Source organism: Mixophyes fleayi, chromosome 2 (genome assembly GCF_038048845.1).
Source record: "Mixophyes fleayi isolate aMixFle1 chromosome 2, aMixFle1.hap1, whole genome shotgun sequence".
Classification (NCBI taxonomy): Eukaryota; Metazoa; Chordata; class Amphibia; order Anura; family Limnodynastidae; genus Mixophyes; species Mixophyes fleayi.
Window position 1 is genome coordinate 221,279,542 of NC_134403.1, and position 24,800 is coordinate 221,304,341.

The 24,800-nt window shown below is 39.1% G+C and overlaps 1 protein-coding gene across 1 annotated transcript in view; it reads left to right on the forward strand.

The window, feature by feature from the left end:
- Positions 1–24,800, forward strand: part of SDC3 (syndecan 3) — a 67,940-nt gene that overhangs the window by 26,843 nt on the left and 16,297 nt on the right. The window contains exon 2 of the mRNA XM_075195503.1: positions 21,719–21,839. Within this exon, the coding sequence (XP_075051604.1) occupies positions 21,719–21,839 (121 nt within the window). The remainder of the gene's footprint in view (positions 1–21,718; positions 21,840–24,800) is intronic.

Sequence of the window (24,800 nt, forward strand, 5' to 3'; positions counted from 1 at the left end):
CCTTTATTGATAATTCTTCATTGCTATGCATATTCATAACCTCTTTATGCACAATTCCTTTCTACCTTACATTACTCTCATTCCATCTGTACTGCTATTTTTTCTTTTAGCTGCTCTGCCATGTGGTATTTAATTCCCTATTTTCCACACACACAGTCTTACACAGTAATCATTTCCCCCTGCTTGTCCGCCTGTCTGTTCTCCCTACTAGTTGCTATTAAAGCAATTCTCATCTGTGTGTGGCTGAGGAGAGCGACCCCCCCCCCCCCATCCAGGCCTGGCCTCCCATCTGGAAGTGATTGTGGACCTCTGAATAGTGGATACAGGGGAGGTGTGGGGGATCTGGTGGGCGGTAGTAAAAATGGGACTTGTGGATCTAATTTCATTTCCTCAATTTTTCCCTCATATTTTTTTATAGATTCACCAAAACTTACCACATTTCTTTTTCCCTTACAGATTCATTCACACTGCATTAATTACTGTTATATATATGTTTTTTCCTTAATTATCGCATATATCTGTTTTTCTTATTCTAGTCTTCTCAAATGTCTCTCATAAGTTCTCTCTCTTTTCCTTTTGTTTAATATGTATTACAATATGTGGACATCAGATTCATTGGACATCTTTTTTATATCCTAATTAGCACATTTAAAAGGCGTTTTGTGGGTGCACACATGCTTTTTCCCATCAATTTGAATTGAATTTACTATCGTTTTCTGATTTTTTTACAGTTATCTGCGTGACCCTCATTTCCATGTAATTTGATTTCAGGAGTGGTGAGACAGCTATCGTTATTTCAAGTGTCATATTTGTGGAGTTTGTAATATTAAATAAGTTTATTTGAGACCCGTAATTATAGCCTCCAAATTGGTGTTACAAACATAGTTGTACAAATTAAGAAATGCTATAAAGCTTGCTTATTCTGTATTTTCTAGTTCATTTTAATGAATCAAAGTTATGCATTGTGACTATTTAAAAAGGACACCTTGATTCACTCGGCACTTTGACTTTTGAAAAATCCCTGTCTTCTACACAACTTTTGGTACAACCTTACCATCCATTTCACTGCTGCGATAAGTATGTCACCATGGTTTAAAGCACCCCTCTTCAGGAACATTGATATGTTTTAAGGAACCTTATGTAAAATAGTTACTTAGTAAAGGCAGGTATAATAATCTGGCCATTATGGGCACTGTACACCGATCATTTTTTAAATACCTAGTTAGGTCGGTAGGTCCTGTTCATTGCGGTCATATTGCTGCAAAATGTGACACTGTAGAATAACCTTCGCCTGTATGTTTTATTCATACCTTCAAATAGTTCCGATTTGTACCTTAATTTTTCTGGCAAAATACATTTTTTCATCACCCAAAAGGGGAAAGGCTGTCTCCTAAATCGGTGTGGTTTGGTCAGATCAGAGAGTGGTATGACCTGTTTCGATTTTCCAATGAGTAATGTTGGCAAGTAGGCCAATTTTCAGGGACACGGCTTAATGGAAGAGTAAATGGTCTCACTATAAATAGGAGGGGTATTTTATTTGTCTAAATTTTTTCCATTCGGGAATGTTGGGAGTGTGATATAAAGGGGCCTATTTATTACAGGGAAGAAATCCCATTTTCTGGCGAAAATGTGTGTTTTTGTTGAAGTTAGGGATTCTCCCTATCTATCAGTGGGTTACCGACGGCAAAGAGTTTCGCTGTTGGTACCACCGCTTACTAAACACGAATTGTAGCTGTACAAGTACTGACGCATTCCTCTTATCGCTATCTCAGTATATTGATAACAGTGACAAATGATTGAAAATGCTTTATTTATTAAAAGTTCCACACTTTATTTATTTAAATATTTTTTAGATATATATTTTTATATTTTCATTATTTATTTATTTTTTGGAGAAAGTACAGGCTTCCAGTTGCACTGCACATGTGTGAACTGGCAAAGCAAGGTCATGTGTGCGCAGAAACAACCAAGACTGGCTGGTGTAGCGGTAAGACTCCTAAGTATCACTCAGCTGTTCTGGTGAACTTTTCTTGTTAAAGTGTGATGAGACACAAATTTCTATCTCTGCGATAAGCAGCATTAGAAAATCTCAGTTATTGCCGATGAATGACCCTCATTCAGGTGGCTTGTACCGAGAGCCCTGGGAACTTTGATATAGGTAAAAGGCCAAAGTGAAAATTAGCATTTTAAAAATCTCCACAGTTAGAGTCGCCCAATTAAGGCTCAATCTATGTACCTTTCAGCTAAAAATCTGAAAAGTTAGTGTCTATATCCTGGGCTAAGTTGCTACAGTATATTCACTAGACTGGCAAATGGGCAAGATGCTGTCCTAGAGAAACAGGAAATAATTGTGGTCAACAAAAATAGATCACGTGAATGTACAGTCACATACAGCTGACAGATTGTCTTCAGTGACAACAAGTGAGATTCAGCATAACTCAGATTGAGTGTTGCACATCAGAGTACATGGACTGACAGCTGGTATAGCCATGTATTTATATAATGCAGTTTTATTTAGGAGTAATTAAAATAAAAAGTTAATTCCCCTGGGCAACGTCATTAAACCTCATTTAATGATTTAATGTAAAAGGTTTTTTTTTTCAGTCTGTAAGGACAGATACCTTTGTCACACCCAACAGTTGTTTTTTGCTTTTTGCACAACATACTTAAATATACATTATTTGAGTGAAATTGTCATCATTTTATTATCATTAGTGAAATGTACACCAGAATAATTACAAGCACTGTTTTTGTGTTAGTGCTGTGGAAAGTTGTATCACTGGAAGAAAAACAGAAAATAGCAATCAGCTTATTTTTTGTTCTAAAACTAGATCATTGAGAGAACTGAGTATGATGACAGCATGGTACTTTTATTAGCAGAACTGAATGGTGGATTATTACAAGGTACTTAAGAATATAAAAGACAATAGTTTTCATTGTGTAAGGAACAGGAAAGCATATAACTGCACAGAAACACAAAATTGTAACTTTAGAGCAATCACATTTATTTCATATACACATATTGGCTCTGATTTGATAACATTCTACAGTGTGCACAATTGTTCTGTAATCTATAGCAATCATTCAGATTATAGCTCTTATTTTTCTAGTACAGCTTAGAAAATGTATTGGTTGCTGTGGGTTACTGCACTTTTATCCCCATTGCACAATGTTATTAACTAGGTAACTAGGAGATTCCTAGTAGAGTTTATAATGCAGTTGTCCTTTCTACTGTCTATCAAAGTTTTTACCTTTGGCCTGATGGTGTGTCACCAGTTTTAAATTGAACAGTAATAGATCAACCTGTAGCCAGATTACCACAGTTGAGCAAGTTCTCAGGTGTGCAGAGTATTTCAGGAGATGAATAAGATTGTTTTTTTTTTTTTTTTTTAAGGCAGCAGAGCCAGATAAGGACCCCAAGCAAGATACTGGTTTGGGTCCCCTATCCTTTAATCAACGCTGCCAAAATGCCATTTATTTATAAGCAGACCAGTATTATACACGCTGCTGCCATCCAGTTGTTGTGGAAATACAAGCTCTAGCATGCCAGACATGCAGGGGGTTGTAGTGCCACAACAATTGGAAGGCAACTTATAACCGTTTGACAGCATACTGAACGTGCTCTGTGGATTAAACATTATATTCTTATTTTTTAAGTACTGTTACAGTGTAAATATTTAATGCACACAGTACTGCAAAAAAATGCATCAAACCCAAATGTCCCTTCATATGCCTCCCTATAGCCATTGGACAGTTTGTAGCCAATCTGCCTCAATATAGATTCACATACCACATGGCCAATATTTCCCATACAGCCAAATTCCCTTTACTTAGTTCACTTAGCCTTACATGCCAGTATATATATCCAATGTGCCCCATGTAGCCAAGATGCCCATATAGTTTCACATGCATATGTTCATACAGCCTTACATTCTATAAGGTTGTCAATGCAATCCTATATTGTTTTATATGACAATGTCTCATTTAACTTTGATACTTTCCCACGAGCCAGCATACTCATCTTTGGATCTATGGAAATGGTGGCTGCAGGGTGTCAGGCGCTGTCCTGCTTCTGCCCCCAGACGAGCGCCTGCCTCCTTGCAAGGAGGCAGGCGCTCATTTTCATTCCAGTCGCATAGGTACGCTGAGCTTAGCAACTGCTGTCTATGTTTCTGTTTACCATCCATACGCATGCGCTGGCTCCACGGTCCGCCACGCTGCGACTTATCGACAATTGGTTGCGGTTTTCCCGCCAATTATGGCATCACCTATCAGGACTCTCTCATCTATTTAAAGGACATTCTGATGTCATTTGCTTGCCAGAGTATTTGGTCTTCAGCCTTGCCCCAGCGTTTTGTTCCTGTATTGTTTGCCTATTTGGATTCTGACCCCGGCCTGTTCCTGACTTCTCCTTTGGTTCATAATTTTGGCTTTGAGTGATATTTGGATTCTGACCCGGCTTCCTGACTATTCTCCTGCTTCTGATTTGTCTCTGTTCGTCTCTCTGGTTTTGACCTGGCTCGCTGACTATTCTCCTTCTGCTGCATCCAGTGTTCCACTGCATCCTGGTGGTTCGTCACCGCTGTCTCCTCTGACACCTGGCCAGCTCACTGATACTGAGGGCCGCGACCTGCACGTGCCTTGCAGCCAAGCCCATACCTCCAGGACATTCTCTTATTGGATGCATTGGCATAATAAATGGCCACTGTACAACACCCCCTTTCCCTTATTGTTGCGATAAGGAATGATAATTAAGGAAAAATGCAAGGAAGTTCTGTATCAATATTGTTTGCCATGCTGAAATGGATAAATTTGATTTTTGTTACACTTATTGTACTCTCTTCACTTCTGAACACAGACATTCAAAAGATGAAGGGAGCAGAGCTAGAACAATATGTAGCCAATTAGAGGGGTAGAACATTAACAGTGGTATTTAAGTGCAAAAAACGCCTTTGTGTCCATGTGTGAAAAAGTTTGGGCTGGACGAAAATGTAGCCAATTCAATCATATAAACCCTACATGTAACTTCAATTGATTTATTTTAGTAGAGAGAAAATACAAAACTTATCAAAAATTTTATTTTTAAAATATGAAAATGCATAAGGAGTGGTTTAGTATATATTTTTAAGATTATTTGGTAAATAAATGTTGAATAAATTCTCACACATTAGTGGCTGCTTGGTAATCATTTACCATCACATGGGAGTACATGTTAAAAAGATAAATGGTTGTGAGGACTACTGTCTGGTACACCATTATATAATATGAATTTGAAACACCCAATTTGTTGATATTTTACTTTGGATTTTTTTCAAATTCTGGAAGAGTCAAGTATCTTATATAATAGGTCTGTGCGTAGCAACTTCAGTGTATGCTGCATATGGCTGCTGCTGCCCTAAATTTTGAAAATAATAGAAGTAAAAAACATTTTATTTGGAAGGCATCTGCTCTTAGCATTCACAGCACAGTAGTAGCACACAGCCAGCCATCAAATGCTTAGATTATAGAATGATAAAGGATGATAACAATTTCTTATATGCCACTGAGCTGCATGAATACATGGCTTTGTTTGTGAGTTGTAAAATTAATACTTAGGCATTTTGTATTTATAGCTGGTTTAAAATCATTCAAACATTCATCATATCTTTTTTTGGCAAAATGCCAGATCTCCTGTGCGTTCGGGTTTTCCTGTAGCTCCGAAAGCCTTACATCCAGTCTCTAAGGAGCCTGATTTTTTTTCTGTCTAATTTTCCGTCGATTAATTGAAAGCAAAGACACCTGTTTGCTGAAATGAAAGTCTAAACAGAGACCATGGCATAAGATACACATCATTATTACTTGACAGCATTTGGTGTTTATTTTTTGGTCCTTTGAGCATTCTATACTTTTATTTATATGCAAAGTGTACACATACTTACAATTTGTCATTTCTGTGAATTTACATACCATTTGCATCATCTTACTGCTAAAAAAGATCAAATCTATAGAACATTATTCTGTATTTGTCAGTGTATTGTCCGATTGAATGCGCAATAGTCTTTCTGTTAGTGTGATTCTGGAGAGAAACATTTCCCATATCTATTCTCCCCCTCATTCTCTCTGCTGTCTTCAAACACAGAGCTTCAATGCAGTCTTTGTTTCATGCCATTGTTACTAAGAGTGACAAAGTCACTTGAGACGACAGAGCTGGCCTGTGTGCTCTTCCTCTGAGTCTACAAAAATGCTTGCATGCTAGTTTTTAACTTCCTCACTTCCACTGCAGAGCAACAAGCTCAGTGTATTTTATTACAAAGGGAGTGAGTGGACCCTAAATGCAGTGATGTGTTTACTGGGTTAATGGGTCGGTCACACTAGGGAACAAAATTATATCATGGCTGTAAAGCTGATGATGAAGGTCGAGTGCATTTTGCACAGCACATTTCTCTGTGTCGAAGTTCTACCACCCCCGTTCTCCCTGCTGTGCCACTTCCTGATTTCTTGCAGGGTCCTGGCTCCTCTGGAAAGCACCCCTTGTCCTTGTGGTTAATTCACAAACTGTTTTTTTTTTTAAGTGGATCAGAATTTGGAATTAAAACCATATAATTTAACCTCTAAACCTCTAGACTTTCGTTTCCAGTAGAGCTGGAAATCACTTCTGCTTTGTCACTCTGATTTATATATTTTAAAATGAATATGGGAAGAGTACACTGTTTTCATTGGCCCCTTCTGTCTATAGCAATGGTTGTTGCTATGGACCCTGCAGAAGGATCGCTCTTAAATCTTATTGTTTGGTAACTGTACTAGAAGGTCACTGCTGTTTTAGTTGATGTTGGCAACCTGCAAAAATACCCAGCATCATACGGATGGTAGCAAAGTTAACACATTCAAATTTATATTTAAAAAAACATCTGAAGCTCAATATGTGATTCCATTCCAAAAGAGTAGGCTCTGCATTTTGAATTTTCCTGACATTTCTAGCGAAATCCAGAGTGATTTAACTGGATGGGTGATTCTACCTATTGTCTGCTATTGGCCAGGCTGTAGAAATTGTTTAGCCATGTAAATCTGTTTTGTGATAGTGCCACCAGGGAAGGGAATTATATCCGGTATAAAAATGTAATTCATCCTCCAGAGTTAGGGATCAAAGAACACAGCAAGCTCATGTCCACAGACAATTGCTAGGATGATGATGATGATGATGATGATGATGGATAAGGCTTACACAAAACAAGATACAAAACACATCATACGGAATACACATTGCCCAAATTGGTGCCAAGAAAGATTACGGTTCCACAAAGCAATACACAAAATAATGTCCCGGTAGATGCTAAAACGATCAGAGATGGACAAGACCTATATATGAATTGTTCTAAACAATAGACTTAGGTTAAGTATGCACTGACATTAAAATTTTGCATTTAAGATTTGTTTTTAAGGCAAGTTAAGTACAGGGAGTAAAAAATGTAAAAATAAGTCATTGCACCACATGAGATATTACATATTTGCATGTTTACATGGGCTTAACTTGCAATGCTTTTTGTACACCCTTTGTTCAATTTCAGTGTGTCTCATACAGTTGTAAACTTGCACTTATCTGAATGGGAGTGCATTATATATGTAATGACATGCGTTTTAGATGTAGGCAAAGGCGGGCGTAAGTGTCAGAACCATGCAAGTCTGGATAGGAGCATATGCAAGTTATCCAATGTAAACTGGTGTATGTCACATTGTACAATAGCCCCAATGTGGTTTATATGCATTTTAATATATGTTAAAAAAAAACTTATGAAATGTTAGTGTGTATGCAGCCCCATTATAAAGGTTGCAGACAATATCTAAGCCTAAAAAAAGTCTCCAAATTGCACTCTCTAAATTCCTCCTGGCTATCTTGACCAAAGGAGAAAGCAGGTAAAAACTGTTCCTGTTCTGTTTTTGAAAGCTGTGGAAATACTTTATCAGGGTCACTCCGAGACATAAATAGATCATATTAATCCCCTGTGCAATATACAAGGGGTAATTTGTGACTGTATTCCAGAAGTAAGATGTAGTGAGGTGTCTTCAGGCCTAAATGTTTCCACTGATAGTTAATTTATGTGAGGAGATTTTACATTTTTAGAAATGGAGGAGCATGATCTGTTAGATCTAGAGTAAGAGCTAGTATTATGGTCAGGTTTGGATTAAGGCTTGGGTTAGGATTAGGGTTAAAAGTTGATATAGCTTCAAATGCTTTCAGACCAGTGACAGGCGCAAGACTCAATACTGCCAAAGTACTTACGCCAACACAATTATACTGAGGTTGTAAGGCATGGAAATCTCAGATGCCTATGCTTTTATCCACTCTGCTTCAAGTACTTGACATGATAGCATTCCCGCTTTCTTCTTCCATACCACTTGGTTCAGCTCAAGAACCACCTAAACTGGCTTATTTTAAGACATTGTATAAATAAGCATATATTTATCTTTTCCATGGTTGTCTGGGTAAATTTGATTGAAAATGGGGCTTGTGGGAAGATTCTGATTCAGCTACTCAGCATTCTGCTTAAAAGTTGAAGGAGGCATCCATTAATCATTTTTTTAAATTTATTTCCATCAATTAATAACATAATGATTTCATGTACATTCATTTTAAATTATGGTTTTGCTTGCTTGTTGAGGATATGGAATTAGGGGCTGAGCTGCTTTATATTTTATTTTTCTTCAGCATGGAGTTCACCATAATGCTCTATCATCTATTTTACACATAATTTTACAGTTTTACAGTTTTGTCATTTTGGTCCACCAGATAGGTGGACAAGGTTCTCCTCCCTGTAAGAAATTATTAATTATTTGTGTGTACTTATTGGTTGAGCAAATATTTCTAAAAGCAGATTTCTCCTGCTGGGTTAACTGCATCAGTGCCCATTGGGAAGAACAGACTACCTACATATCCAATGATAGCTCCCTTTTATCTCTATTTAATGAAAAACGGTTGTTTCCAGTATCACTGCTAATAGGGTTTCATTTATAAATATGTTATCTACTGCTTTTATGTAGAAACACCATTCGGACATGTTTTGTGCAGGCATATTTATCATACAGACACAATTACACGATCAGAACTCAAGATGTAGCCGCTTTAATAAATAGACTTACTAAAATGAACCATTAGCTGTTATGTACAAAGAAAAAAAATAGCCTGGAGCGAAAACCATCCTTTCCAGACTGCTTTTGCTTTCCTTACGACTGATATTATGTCTCTTTGCATGGATTTGTGTGGCTAAATCGCTAAAAGTATATTTCATTATGTTATTATTACGAGATATTGAAATGAATGGGTAATGTTAACCTTATAGGTGGCGTTCTCACCAATTTCCAATGACATAAGGGACACAAAATCATCGTCATCAAAATTTATTTATATAGCGCCAGCAGATTCCGTAGCGCTTTACAATTGGGAACAAACAGTAATAAAACAATACTGGGTAATACATATATACAGAGAGGTAAGAGGGCCCTGCTCGCAAGCTTACAATCTATGGGGGGTATTCAATTGTCCGCAAGGTTTTTTTCCCCCGCAGCATTAAAAAAAAAAAAAAAAAAATATCTCCCGCAGGTTTTTAACTGCAATAGCGCCCGTTTTGAGTTAACGCAGCGCGAAAACTTGTGCAATTCAATTGAAAAAGAGGGAACGTTGCCCCCACACGTTAAACATTGTGTTTGCGAGTTTTTAGGGGAGTGAAGGGGAGTTTTAATGCGGTCATGTATAACACCAAAAAAAGGTTTTGCATACATTTTCATACATTAGATTGCATTACACATAATATCTACATTACAGTACTTTCTTTAGCATATATTTAATTGAATAATTTTTTACCATAGAATCATCTATACCATGTGAAAACACATTACTACATTCATGTTTGTACCGAAAACATACATAAATATAATTAATTAGTGATTTTTTTGATTTGTTTATTTTATTTAATTATTTTTTCACAAGAAAATCAACTTTTACATGTTAGGCATTAGTGATAAACATAAGTTTAACTTTTTTCTCACATTATTACCTGATTTCATATACTTTTCAGAGGTTTTTTATTTTTAACACACCCCAAAGAGGTGCGAGAACAAACAGCATATTTGCCTGTTTAACGCGCCGCGTTAAAAAACAATTGAATAGCTTTTAACGCGGCTGCCTCTCGCACACCTTATACTATCAATAAACCTTCTACTGAACCGCGAGAGGACCGTTTCATGAAAAAAAACTGAGCGTTAAAATTGGAATTGAATCGCGGGTAAAGTTAACCCGCTCGAAAATGATAAAAAAACAGCGTTAAAATGACAACACGGACAGAAAAAGAACTCGCTGACAATTGAATACCCCTATATGGGACAATGGTATGATACACAATGGTAAGTGCTACATCATATTGAATATTTGTGCAGCTAGAATGCAAAGGTTACAAAGCATTTAGTGGGCTGTATGCTCAGTCACACAACTACGTTGGTCAGAGGGTTGTTGTCTTGTGTTAGCTGTGTAGAGGGTGGTAATAAGGTACCCTAGGAAGATTAAGAGGGTGGTAGAAAAATATTATAAGCTTGCCTGAATTGGTGGGTTTTTCAGAGAACGCTTTAAGGTTTGAAGACTAGAGGAAAGTTTTGTGGTGTGAGGTAGTGAATTCCATAAAGTGGTTGCAGCCCAAAAAAAGTCATGTAACCGACAATGGGAGGAAGTGATGAGAGTGGAAGAGAGGAGCAGATCTTGTGCAGAACAGAGGTGTCGAGTTGGGAGATATTTTGAGACAATTGAGGAGATGTATGTTGGTGCAATTTTGTTGATGGCCCTTGTATGTTTGTAGGGGAATTTTATATTGGATTTGTTAAAAAACAGACAACCAATGTAGAGACAGACAGAGTGACTCAGCAGACGGAAAACAATTTGCAAGCAAAATCAATCTAGTCGCTGCGTGCAAAATAGATTGTAGTGTCTCGAGTCTGATTTTGAGAAGACCAGTATGGAGGGAATTGCAATAGTCAATGTGGGAGTTTATAAATGCATTAATTATTTTTTTGCAGTGTCTTGTGTGACACATCTACGTAATCTGGAAATGTTTTTTAGATGTATGCAGCATGATGTAAATATAGAGTTGCACCTAGGACAACATTGTCCTAGGTGCAAATTATTCAATATATTTGAAAAATCAAATGAGAATCATATGACACATGGAATAAAGGTCCAATTCCCTAGTATTAGAATACATTTTTAAATTCATGTATGAGGATTGAACCAGCGGCACATTGGGAGAAATGATGAAAAGTGATACTGATAGGCAAGGTGCTAATATAGGCAGTCCTTTGACTTTTTTCTATTCCAAACCCTCACATTATCACAGACCACAATGTGCAATTAGTGTGCAAAAGTAGCAGAGTAAACAGGCAAATGTATTGTCTATTAGGGTGAGATGTGATCAAAGAGGCACAATTGAGCTAAATGAGAAACACAGATTTGCTCTGCCCAGCCTGGTTGTAAATGACACTCTTTGTGTTTCAATTATAACCTATTAATGGAAATGAAAGAACAGGCACCTCAAGGCAGCTCTGTTTCTATGTTTGTTTCTTTATCACACTGTATTTAGAAAGCCTTCCTTCATGTCATATACCTCCTTTAAATCTACCTGCAAGAGACAAACATTTTGTCACTGATATCTCTGTCCCCAGGCTTTGTTGTTATATTAGATTCACACACATTTGGCTTGTCTAGCAAGTTGCACAGAAAAGAGAAGTAGTCCATCTAGCCCTTCACCACGGCTGCCATATATAGTATGCAGTGTCAGAGGCTAGCTGGTTTGCTTTTGTCCACTCAACACAACAGGGTGTTTGTCTTTGCGCAGAGATTTAACTGGGTTAGTGCAGGATGCTCTATATGCAGTATGAGCTGATGTTAGTAGTACAAGATGTTTTTGTGTTAATAGGGCCATTGAGATGTAAAGGAAAAGGTTCAGGGTGAAATGCAAGTATTTGTTTGTATTAAGAATGATACAACACTGGATCACTAGATTTTTAAAGCTCCTTATACCATTCCACCAGGTTTAGTAAGCCTTGCAAATATCTTTTACACCTATCATTGTTACATTTTTTTTTCCTTTAAAGACGTGCCAGTTCCATGCTGGCTTCCACATGAAAGATGTGCTCACATCTCATGGGGCTATTTCCTAAGCAGCTGTAGTTGTGTGTGTGTGCATTCATTTGTTGGTTGCTTGCATATGCCACTGTTGTAGGGTGTGTCAGTTATCTGTAGGTTGTATTGTCATTATACAATATTCTTGTTCACTTCATCCCAAATCAGGGATATAACAACGTCACATGTAGGTATATAAAACCATTGTCAGGTTTTCCAGAGGATATAGTTTTTCTTTGCCTGTTTAGGAACCTGTAGCTCTGAAGTTGGTTGTTTACGCAACACCAATTTTCAGGACATACAGTGAGTTCAGGGGGCAGTTATGGTGATTAAAAAGTAAAATGCAGTTGCATTTTTGCTCTTTCTGTCACTGCAAAAATTGCTTATTTTGAATAGTCCATTACCTATGCGCAGCGTTAACACAAATACATTTCCTAATTTTCCACACGCACAAATTCTATTAGCATGATTAAACTACCTTCCTGACTAATCCTAATGACTTAATTTGTTTTACCATGCAGAAAACACAATCATAGCCCCCATTCTAGAAAATATGTTAATCTGCCTGTAGACACCATCCTGGTATAAAATGTATCCTTTCAGCTCTCAAAAGGCATCTTCTCGCATGTTTAAACTATGCCTCATCAAACATATATTTCAACTTCCAATGTTAAACAGCAGACTGATGTGAAATAGACAATACATTAACTGTTTAATTTGCTGATAGCAATGTCACAGATTGCCTCTCCCTATCACAAAAATGTACTCTCCTTCTAAGTATTAGATTAGTGTAAGGAATGGGCAGGTATAGTGGAAAACAAACAGTTAAGAGCAACCCCCCCCCCACATACTCATAGAATACAGGAGGCGGTTACCATGGCTATGGTCACCATAGAAACGGCACTAGAGACCCAGGCCTAGAAAAGGATGCTCAACTTGTAATCTAGAGATAGATATGGCACCTGGGAGGAGGGAGGGGATACAGTGAAGAAAAAGGGTCCCATGGGGGAGAGAGATTTAAGGGCTCTCTTGTATGCTTGTCTGTTGCATTTATGTAAATTTCTGTCAATTAGTAAAAATAAACAAGAAACATTAACAGATATTTTGGAATTTATCTTACATGTCAACTACCTAAATTTCATCCTGTGCACACTCATGCAAAATACAGGAGCAGATTTCTAGATCCATTTATGGGTTTACCTAAATATTAATTGGCAAAAATGTGTATGGAGTATAAATATGTCTGTGTTTTTCATGAATCTGCAGCATTTTCTGTACATACACTTCAGCCCTACAATGTGTCCTCTGCAGAGTTTCATTATGTGCTGGTTTCAGCTCTTTCTGCTTTTGCAGCTTCAGCAGATTATATATCACTGAGGAAATGACCCCCATGCAGAACATCATGGATATCCGCACATGCTCCTGTAGATTCTTATTCCTATCTGTTCCATCAGCAGTGGCTTGTACCTCACTGCTTTCAGAGCAGGACTTCTCTTCTGTAAATTTGCTCTTCTGATAGCTACCTTGTAGAGATAATCTGTTACAGTAGAAATTGCATCTCCAACTGATCATTTTGCAAAGCATCTATTGCTATAAAGAAATTCAGGGTTCTTATATTAGTTAACAATGACACATTAACCAATTACATACAGTTCATTTTGTAAAGCTGGGTACACACTACACTGTTTTCGTCCAATAATCGGCTCAAATAGCCGACATACGACCGCTCGTTCAAAAGTCGGGTCAGTGTGTGCAGTGACACGATGGTCGAAAGTCTGCCCAAATGGACAATTATCGCCTCATTTAGTTGGTCGTACCGTTTAATATTTTCGTTCCAATCTCGTTTCCGTTGTGTAGTGTGTATAAACTTCCGACCGATCCACAACAGTGAGTATGAAATTACAGTCATTGCTCACAACAACTTGGCTGTAAAAAGTCGCTAAATGGATGTCTGCTCTTCCCTTTATCGTCCTAAACAAGTCTAGTGTGTATGCAGTCCATGGACCGAGCGATCGGACCATCGATCGCATGTAAAATCGCTCGGCATAAAAAGTTGGTCGAAATTTATGTAGTGTGTACCCAGCTTTACACAGAATTTACTTCAGGAGCACGATATTCAAGTTTTGCTACTGTAAAATAGATTTTGTGCCACCGTTTATGGTGCCACAAGAGATTTTGTGACAAAATTCCCAAAGGTCCCCAACCTTTTTAATGCTGTGCAACATGGTTAGGGGGGAACATACCTCTTAACTTCCTGCGAGTTAGGACAAAGGTGCCAACTGGCAGGATGGTGGGACTGTCCCCTCAAATTGTGACTGTCCTGCCTTAAATCAGGACAGTTAGGAGGTATAGTTTTGTGACTGAGGAATACATTTTCACACAAAAGTTGTATAAGTCACTTTTTTATTACTTATTTCACATATTTAATTGTATTCCACTTTAAAACCTCCCATATGAAGAACATAATGAAGCATTGCTATTAGTATAAGCCATAGCCATGCAACTTACATACTAACTATGTAGACATACTAAAAGCATGTGAGCTAACTAATGTAGCCAATTGTATGCTTTTTATGTGTTCTAAATAAGCAATAAAAGTTTACAATTGATATAGTCTCAGTGGCTGATTTGGCAAATCCTAATGATATTAAAAAACATAATTTGCAGGTCCAAATTATGACAGTAAAATAGATAACACTATAGATGGTCTAAAAGTGGAATAATATGCAGCTTTCACACAGTTTTCCATTACTTCACTTTCATATAGCAGAGAATTGTAGAATTATTGATGTCATTTTACAGATACTGGAGTAATTGAGTGGACGATGACAGGAAACAATAGAAACTAGAGGAAATACGACAGCAAAGCCGTACCTGCTGAAATTTTGTAGCTCTCCTCCTGGAGAGCCCAGGTCCCGATGACAAGTTCCAAAGGCGCATTGCTGTGAATGGCGTCTCCACGGCCTCGCACCTAGCTGCACAATACCGCAATTTGCGTCATTGCACAGCAGGGAACAGAGCCACCATGACGTGATTTTCCACATCAAGCTTCGCTAGGGAGAGTTCATTGCTCTTCTTGGAGTCTGGGAGCACTCCCCAAAATTTGTGGGACGGACATTCCGGGAGAGTAAGCAAATATAAGTAAAACAGAATGTACACTTTCTAAGTGACCACCAATTAAACTTTTTTCATTAATTTTTGCACAAAATCCATGTCATGCTAATGTGCAACCTTAATCAATCAGGGCTTATGCTGAGTTGGACATATATGTGTAGAAAAAAAAAAAAGCTCTAAAAATCTGCATGTAAAAATAGCATATTTACACCCATATGCTGAGTAGGAGGTATCTCAAGATACATCCAGCACTCACCAGTTACATATGTGTCAGACGCAGGATTTATAGCATATATATGCTTCTGGAGAAAACATTTAACACTATATATATTCTTTCATTTACTTTCTATAACCATTTCCTCTCATTCTATTGTCAGCCTATTTGCACCTCTTAATACCACTCATCTTCATCATTTATTTCTATAGCATCACCAATTTACAGAGAATATTTGTCATTCACATTAGTCCCTGCCCCATTGGAGCTTACAGTATAAGTTCCCTGACACACATACAGACTAATGTTCATTTTTATCAGCAGCCAATTAAGCTACCAGTATGTTTTTTGAGTGTGGGAGGAAACTGGAGCACACAAAGTCCAGACCTCAGCACTGTGAGACAGAAGTGCTAACCAATGAGCCACTGTGCATTCCTAGTACTACCACCCTCGTGCTCCTAACACCCCTCTATCTAGTGCTGTGGAGCACTGTGGCATCTAATAAATCAACAAGAATAATAATAACATGTAGTGTTTCTGTTGTAATACTATATAAGTATTGTTTTTTTTGTCTAATGTCATATTTTTTTATTGACCTTGCTCACCTTTCAGTCCTATTGCTTAGCATGTGATACAGGGAATAAGGTATCTGGGTACTCTGAGCCCACACACTGTTGTGCTGACAGAAGTGCTGCATGGACACTGTGCACACAGTCACTTCACTTTGAGTAGAATCCTCCCTTGCTGAGGCTTGCACTATGGATTCTGACAATGTGCGCCACCCATAGAGGGTGAGGAAATTGAAGGACAGTCTAGCGCTTCTAAAGTGCTTTGTGCAGCCACTGCAATTGTCTGGCCATGTCCCATCTGGTGATGCACTGATTGTTTACGTCACTGCACATGATTTCCTTCTCTACCTCTAGATTACATTAAAAGTAAATAAAATCGGCCCCACTATGTCAATAAACAATAGCATTTCAGGTTGGGTTCTGTATTAAAGAGCAGGGCAGTCCTAGCTTGGTAATTCAAATAGAAGTATTCAACCACCTTTTTAGCAGCAAACACTCATGATCACGTGTCCTTACACCTTTAAATGACTGTGATCTTTCTAGCTTACAGACACTTTGCTGAATGTACTGGCGCATTACATTTGTTTTATTCTGTTTCTATAGGATGCTTTCACTGTAGATGAGATTATATTTCAATCTAGCCATGAGAGACTTAATCTGCTAACCCTTTATCTGCCAGGATAACTGATTATAGTTTAGTCTGAGGTAGTTGCTAAACTATATTAGAGAGAAATGAAGGGGAACATAAAATAGTCTGGATTTCTGCCTCCCATCTGTTTGCAATTGGGAAGGGTGGTGGTGTGATTTTTTTTTTGTTCCTGGGTAAGGATGGAACAGTCTGGAACTCATTACACAAACACCAGGAAAAACTACAGAGCCTTGTAACCTTTCTGTAAAACCTTCCATACCTGAGTTAACACTCATATTTACCCTTTCAGTCATTTCCTGTGTATGTGCTTTAAAGTGTAATTCCACTTTTATCTGCTTTGAAACATGAATACACCATCCCTTTAACTGAGATATCAGGGGGACCCTGAGTCCCCAATCTCTTTGTGTCAGTGGGGGACCTTGTTGAAATTGGGCCTAAACGCAAGGGACCCTGATTTCAGCCTGGCGACCTAAGTATCCTTTAAAGTCCATTACCATTATGTATCACAGAATAGTATGTATTGCATAATTATGTTGTCGGGGTTAAGGGGATAATAATGCCGAGGGGGTATGCCCGACATGCCGGCTCATGCATGTGCAGAAGGACACTGCCCTAGCCTGGTGCTGGTAAACGTTAAGACTCTTCTGCTGGCCAATGTCGCCAGGGAGCAGAACATCACCCAGCTCCCCTGGTGCGTTTTTTTGATAAATTGCGTTATAGACGATTTTCTGTCGCTGTGATAAGCAGCAATAAAAAAAAATTCATAATGGACAGGTCTTGATAAATGGATAATGTATCTGAAAGCTTTGAGCCAGAGATAGTTAGGAGCTGCCAAATTTGTAAGGATAAATCTTAGACAACACAATTGACCTGTGTAGACTATCCAATAATTAGACCAACATCATTGCTCTCAGATACCAACCTGTTTCCCCATTATGTACTAGCATCAGTATACCGGTACCCCCCATAGTATGTGAACACACTGACACGCCGCAATATGCATGGACCCCTAGATACCAACCTGTGTCATAATATTATAGATGTACCTCAACCTCAACTTACCAGAATGTGCCCTTACAGTATATCAGCACCTTCACATAGTAGCAAGTGCTCCCAGAGTCTACCAGTGTCATAGATACCCGCCTGGCCCCCATAATTTACTAGTTCCCCCATATACTCACTGTAGCTCAAACTCCATACTAGTGCCCTACAAACCAGCATGTGCCCTAGATCCCATCTTCTGTCTCCGCAATATACAAGCAGGTCATGTAATGCCTGCCTTCATTTAGTCACATAAAGCTGCTGCCAGTATTTAAGCAAATCTAGTTGGCACCAATGGGTGGGCACATGGCAACATCAACGAACAACCCACAACATTTTTCCATGCAACCCACTCATACAGACTATGTTTTCTTGTGCTAGCAGGGATTATGAGTTACATGAAAAATAGTATCTCTACATTCCTGATCCAGTGCCTTGTTCTAGTTGCCAGGATGCATATTCTAGTCACCATAGCAATCTGGCTAACTAAATTGACCAGCCATGGTTTTATTTTCTTCTATCCCCAAATTGCTGTATTTTTTTGAAAAAAAATAACATAACTTTGCCCTATGAAAAATAATTTGCTGTTGCCTCAGGACCCATCAAGACTTTCATACTATATGGTGGACCTGACTATTACAATGCCCGAGACAGCAACCGAATTAGCACCCTTTTCATACCTTACGCAACACATGTGTCATACAATATAAAAGATAAGTAATGTCACGTAATCAATTATGGCAAAAAGATCATTTCCATTTGAAAAAAACAAAATTCTCACCATTTTGCTGTTCCTTAAGTACTACTGCTTGAGACATCTAATGTAGTCTTCATCATTATAGGGGCCTATTTACTATGTCCTGCTTTTTGCAACAATAGGAAATGTAGTTTCACTCCAATTAAAATTTGGGGTAGCTCAGCAATACTGAGCACCCTTGCAATACTGTTTGGCAGCGATAAAAGTACTCTACACATACACATGAACTAGATTTGGGTTTCCAGATCCACTTTTGTTAAAGACACAAATATATACGATTAATAAAATAAAATAAAAATGTTAATATCTTAATTTAAATAATGAAGCACTTTTTCTTGTAAGGAACCTCTGATATTGCAGTCATGAGATGGTAATAGCGACAGCTGTGCTCTCCTCAGTTAATAGGTTTCCCCATAGGTAACCCGCGAAGGGCTATCACCGGCGATACTGACTATAAACTTCCCCAACTGGGAGAAGCTCTATGTCCAGTAAAAACACCTGTTTTCCCAGAGATAGGGATTTTCTCCCTATTATAAATAGGGGCCTTATCTATAACAATAGATATCAGCCTGGGAGATTTAAAATCAAAGAGAGTGTTGGCAAAACAGTTGTGTTTGTGGCATGACTAAAGTGGGAATGGTTTTACACAGCCAGAGGCATTTATGAGGAATATATATTTCAAAGAGCTATAATAAAATAAAGTGCAGCCCAGACTTACCATTATATGATGTAGAGCCCATTCCAATGACCAAAATCAAATGCAGAAACGATTCTAGTAACCGATATGTAATACTGCCAACATTCTGGTGGAAACTATACATTGAAAAGCCAACTGTGGATCTTTCTAGCGGTGACCACTATACAGTGCATAGCTTACTAGCGATGGCTACATAGTGTAAGCCACTGGCATTCGCTATATAGTGCAGAGGCCAAAGGTGTAGTCACAGGTGTAGTACTCGTGGGCTCCTGCCCAACAGGCTTTGCAGACTCCTTCCCATTGAGGCACCAACATGGCTTGTTTAGCCATTACTAGAGATGACATCTCTGCACAACATTCCTTGAGAATTCAGAACTAAAAAGTTTCCACAATCTATTAAATATACCACTGTTGCTTTCACATATCAACAGTATGTAGCTCTGGGTCAGTTTTACACTCAATTCCTGATGTAACCATTTTCAGTGATATCTGTGTGTAATCCATTTTGATGTGAGCTGCTTAGTTGTGTGTTTTGCATGCATTGAGCAAGACTCCATTTCAAAGAATGGAGTTGTGTTAAGCTAATTGAAAGTGCAAATGCATATTAATGCACTATTGATGCTTTGAGTAGGGCTGGCGTCCTGGATAATGCATTTGAAAAACATTTGAAAAGGCCATCGGAGACACACGTGCTATTGATGCACTTTTGAAGTAATCAGCATAAAAAAGGGCAGAGTGAAGACAAACAGCATAGTAGGGGAGTGAAACTGAGAAAAGGAATAAGGAGACAGAATGAGAAACACAGAAACTAGGGCATTGGTTGTAACACATTTCTATTTGTAAACTCATAATTTCAATTTTCTAATGAACATCCTCTAACCCCGTACCTGGCCTGCACATTTCTTCTGAAAGTGCAATCAGTTATAAATGAAGATGTAGATTTAACAGTTTATTACATGTTATTGTGCATGTAGAGTATTTTCTGAATAATACCTGGATGCTGTGCAAGCAGATAGTTGGGGTTTAATATAACATTATCTAGAATAATCGTGTCTGGAAAGATAGAATCACAGTAGATCATTATTATTAATACATTGCATTTTGTACATAAGAGAATGACCCTTTAGTATTCTGTGTATGCAGTGAATAACCTGGGCGTTGTGACAGTATGATACAGTGCATGTATGGCATTTATACCAGCTGTTGCATTACTGAGCATTAATTCATATTTTGTTATTTGGTTATAGGCAGGGCTTATTGCAAAGTGATATGTATATCACAATTCATTGTTAAAAGATGAGCGTGATGCATACCTCTCAACTTTGGAGCGTCGGGAATCAGGGCTGGAGTGTGTGGTCAAATCACGATGGGGCATGGCTACATTATAATGGGGTAGTGGTCACACTCCAGGGACATGCCTATTGCTTTTGAAGTAGTAGGCTGCCCCTTTTCCCCCTTCCCTTCCCTCCAATTAACCACTCATTGCCGCACACACCAGTGACAGGTGAGCACAGCACCCATTCACTGCTGCTCTGCAATGGATAGCAGCGGTGAACTGGTGATATTTCCAAACCTGAGGGACAAAGCTGTTCCGATGACAATGGCGATACAGAGTCCTCAAACCGTAACTGCCCCGTCTCAATTTGGACAGTTGGGTGCTACGGTGATGAGAAGTATCTGTGGTAAATCAGGGTTATTCATTTGAGATTACCACAGTATGTACATGTTGAAGATGGCCTAAAGTCAATGTAAACAATATATCAAGGTAAACCGCTAAATTATGACTGGAAGAAAAAGTTGTTTTTAAAGAGCCTCCTTAGTTTAGTACAGGATGCTCAGGGAGTACTAGTAGAGAGAGATGAGCAAATTATTAAAAACTGTTCAGCGAAAATTTTCAACTCGTTCTGCATTTGGACGTATAATTATGCAAGTTTTGCCAGTATCATTTGTCCATAAGTGTTCTGTGCACAGTTCCACCTATCATTTTGTTCCTCCCTCCAGTCCCACGTCATCAAAGTAAAGAGTCTCTAGGACTTCTTTTTTATCACCAACCAATGATAAGCGTTTTATCTTGTTTTCTCTTGTTCAGGCTTAAATGGCTACATATGTATAATATATATATATATATATATATATATATATATATATATATATATATTGTTTAATGGTTTTATATGCAGACTTTAAACTCAAACTGTACAAAAATATTTATTGTTCAAATGTAAAGAATTTAGCAATATAAACGGGAACAGACAATATTTTATAGTTTATTTACACATCTTTTGTTTTAACTGCAAAGACTAACTTCAAACCCTGGCAGTCAAACCTGGTCACTATTATACCACAAACAAGTTTGAAGCCCTCAAACCATGCAGATTCAATAGTTTTTCAAAATGGTTTCAATAATTAGAGACAAGATTCAGTGACTTCTAGATAACCTCTGGGGCATGTTTTAGCACATTTTGGTTCTATAAGTGTATGTAAGAATTTAACATTTTGGATTGCACAGTTGTCATCCTATTCCTCTTTCTTTGATAGGCCCAGCGATGGCGCAAGGAATTTGAAGATGAGAAACCATTTGATCTGGAAAGCTCTGGAGATGATGACTTCATTGATGAGGAGGATACTGATGATGTTTATTCTGGATCAGGATCTGGTGGTAAATATTGGGTTTACATCATTATATCCTTCCTTGTTGGAAATTTGTTTTAACATCTTTGCGTAATTTGACCAGAAATTATCTGATAAAAGTGCATACTTTCTTATGTCTACGTTAGTTTTTTTTTTTTTTTTAATCAAGTAGTTTTTATAGTGATTTTCCAAAAAAACAAGACAGAACATATAAATAAAACAATCAAAATAAACAGCTGCAACAGCAGTGATAGCAGAATAGTCGATTCAGGTAGCACGAGTGAATACACGTGTGCAGGTGCAAAGATTCAGTGTCAGGGACAACGGATGATGGGAAATATCATCATTACAGAAGATTAATACCTTTTGTTGATGCGTCAATCATTAGTGTGATGAGGCGAGCAGAAGAGCCGAACCAAGTGTACAAGGGGGAGGGGGGGCTCTATGCTGTAGAGGGTTCCAGCAGGAAGGCCACGTATACCAGCATGGGTGTGCATGAAGCAGGCCAGTGGCTCGATAGCCAACGTGAATAAGGCAGGGGAGTGTGGACATCCCTGACAGGTGTCCCTCCCCAGACCAAATGGGGCTGATCTGTAACCATTAACAGACACCCACGGTGCAGGTGTGAGGTACAATAGCCGTAGCCATTGAATGAAAGTAGGGCCAAAGCCAAATCTCCACAGTACCTCCCAAAGGTAGATCCCAGCTCAGCAACATGGGCCTTCTGTAGATGCATAAATAAGCGACGCAGGTTGGGGACACTGGACTTGCCAGGCATGAACCTCGTCTGGTCTGGGTGGACAATCTGACTAATAACTGAGTTAAGCCAGGTAGCCAGTATCTTCGCAAGCATCTTAACAACTGAACTGTCACGAGACGCAGGGACTGAAGGCCACTTGCTGATATTTGTGCTGCTAAGCTAGGAGGTACAGAGTCTAAACACACCCCCGGTCTTAACCAGGGAGCCCCAGCAAGGGAGTTTGGAGTTTGCAAGGGACGTGCAAGTCGCGGCCCTCCAAGTTAGCTATCATCGGAGTGGATGGTAAACAGATGTGGTCGTGCAGGCAGAGGTCAAACTGGTCTGGCAAACGTGGTATCAAAGGGAAAGGCAAATTGGAGTTAGCAAGCCAAAGGTCATATACAGGTGGAGCAAACAGGCCAAAGGGATATCCAAAAGCACAACCACTGGAGGTCAGTCAGAGAGCAGGGAAACAGGCTGGAACGCTGGAGCATAGGAAGACCTAGATACTCTGGCGCCTACCTAGTGTTAGGGGCAGATTTAATTAGTGAAGCCCATTCCCTGATTGGTGGCAGTAGAACCAGCGGCCTGAACAGCTGACCTCCGATAGGAAGTGCAGAGAAGCGGCCCGTTGCTTGGAAACGGAGACGCGAGCAGACACACATGCGCACGAAAATGAAAGACCCTGGAGGAAGAGGACAGCATCCTGCTGCCTAGCAACAGAGACGAGCTGCCTGCAAAGGAAGGCGTCTGTCTCTGGCACTGATAGTGAGTGCGGGGACGGCGACTGACAGTACCACCCCTCTCTTCCAGATGGCCTACCCTGCAAAGAGCATTTTTTACGGAAAGCGGGAAACAAACGTGGAGCATTGTGATCATCCTCATTCACCCAGGGCCTTTCTCCAGGGCCGAACCCTTTCCAGTGGACCAAATACTGGGAGCGTCCATGAAGCTTGCACTTTAAGAGAGGGAGGGAGTTGAATTATATAGGTTACAGAATTAACAACCTGCAGTACTGGAAAAGGCCCAATAAATCGTGAGGCCAATTACAATCTAAGGTTACGTGTGGAGAGGCACACCTTATCCCTAAATTGCAGAACTGGTACTTCATTCTGATGAAGGTCTGCTGACAGTTTATACTGCAGAGAGGAATGTAATAACTTCTCTTTAGTAGTGGACCATACGTTGTCAAACTTACGAACCATAGCATGAGCAGCAGGAACTGTAACTGTCGAGGAGGAGGAAAAATAAGGGGTGGGCACCATATACGATAAAGAAGGGGGAGGAACCAGATGACGCATGGGTATTGTTGTTGTGGGAAATCTCTGGCCATGGAAGTAGATTGCTCCAGTCAGATTGATTATTATTGGAGAAGCAGTGGAGAAGTAATTCAAGATCTTGGTTAATCCGCTTCGTCTGGCCATTTGTCTGGGGGTGATAACCGGAGGAGAATTTCAGCCCTATTCTAAGATGTTTACAGAAGGCCCTCCAGAAATGAGAGATGAACTGTACTACGTGATATGATTTCCTGCGGACACCCATGGAGATGAAAAATTTCTTTGATAAACACTTGAGCAAGTTTGGAAGCGCAAGGAAGACCTTTCAATGTGGAAAAATTAGCTTTTTTTTTTAGAACCTTTCCACAGTTACACAGATGGTAAGAGTAACCCAGATAGAGGTGGTCTGGTTACCTTATTCTGGGCACAAATTGCACAGGCAGCGACAAATTCCTTCACATCAGCAAGTAGAGTGGGCCACCAGTAACAATGTGACAGTAAGGAGAGGGTCTTCTTAAAGCCCATATGGCCTGCAAATTTAGCGGTGTGGGTCCAACGAACAGCCTTAAGGTGTAGATGTGGTTCCAGATAGGAACAGCAGACAAGGAGGAGTCTTAGATGAAGTCCTCGTAATGGCTACAATACTAGGTGGCTCAAATATGCTAGAAGGCTCCGAGGTAAGATTGAGATCACACTCTGCAAATGACCGAGATAAGGCATCCGTCCGGGAATTCTGAGCACCGGAACGGTAAGTAAGTTTAAGGTCAAAGTGAGCAAAAAATGAGGACCACCTGGCCTGTTGGGGGTTCAAACACAGAGCATCCCAAAAATAGACAAGGTTCTTATGGTCTGTGAAACTGTAACTAGATGACAAGCTCCCTCTAAAAGATGACGCCACTCTTCAAGCGCAGATTTAATAGCTAGCAATTCCTTGTAACCAATCCCATAGTTCAGACTCTGGAGAAAAAAATGC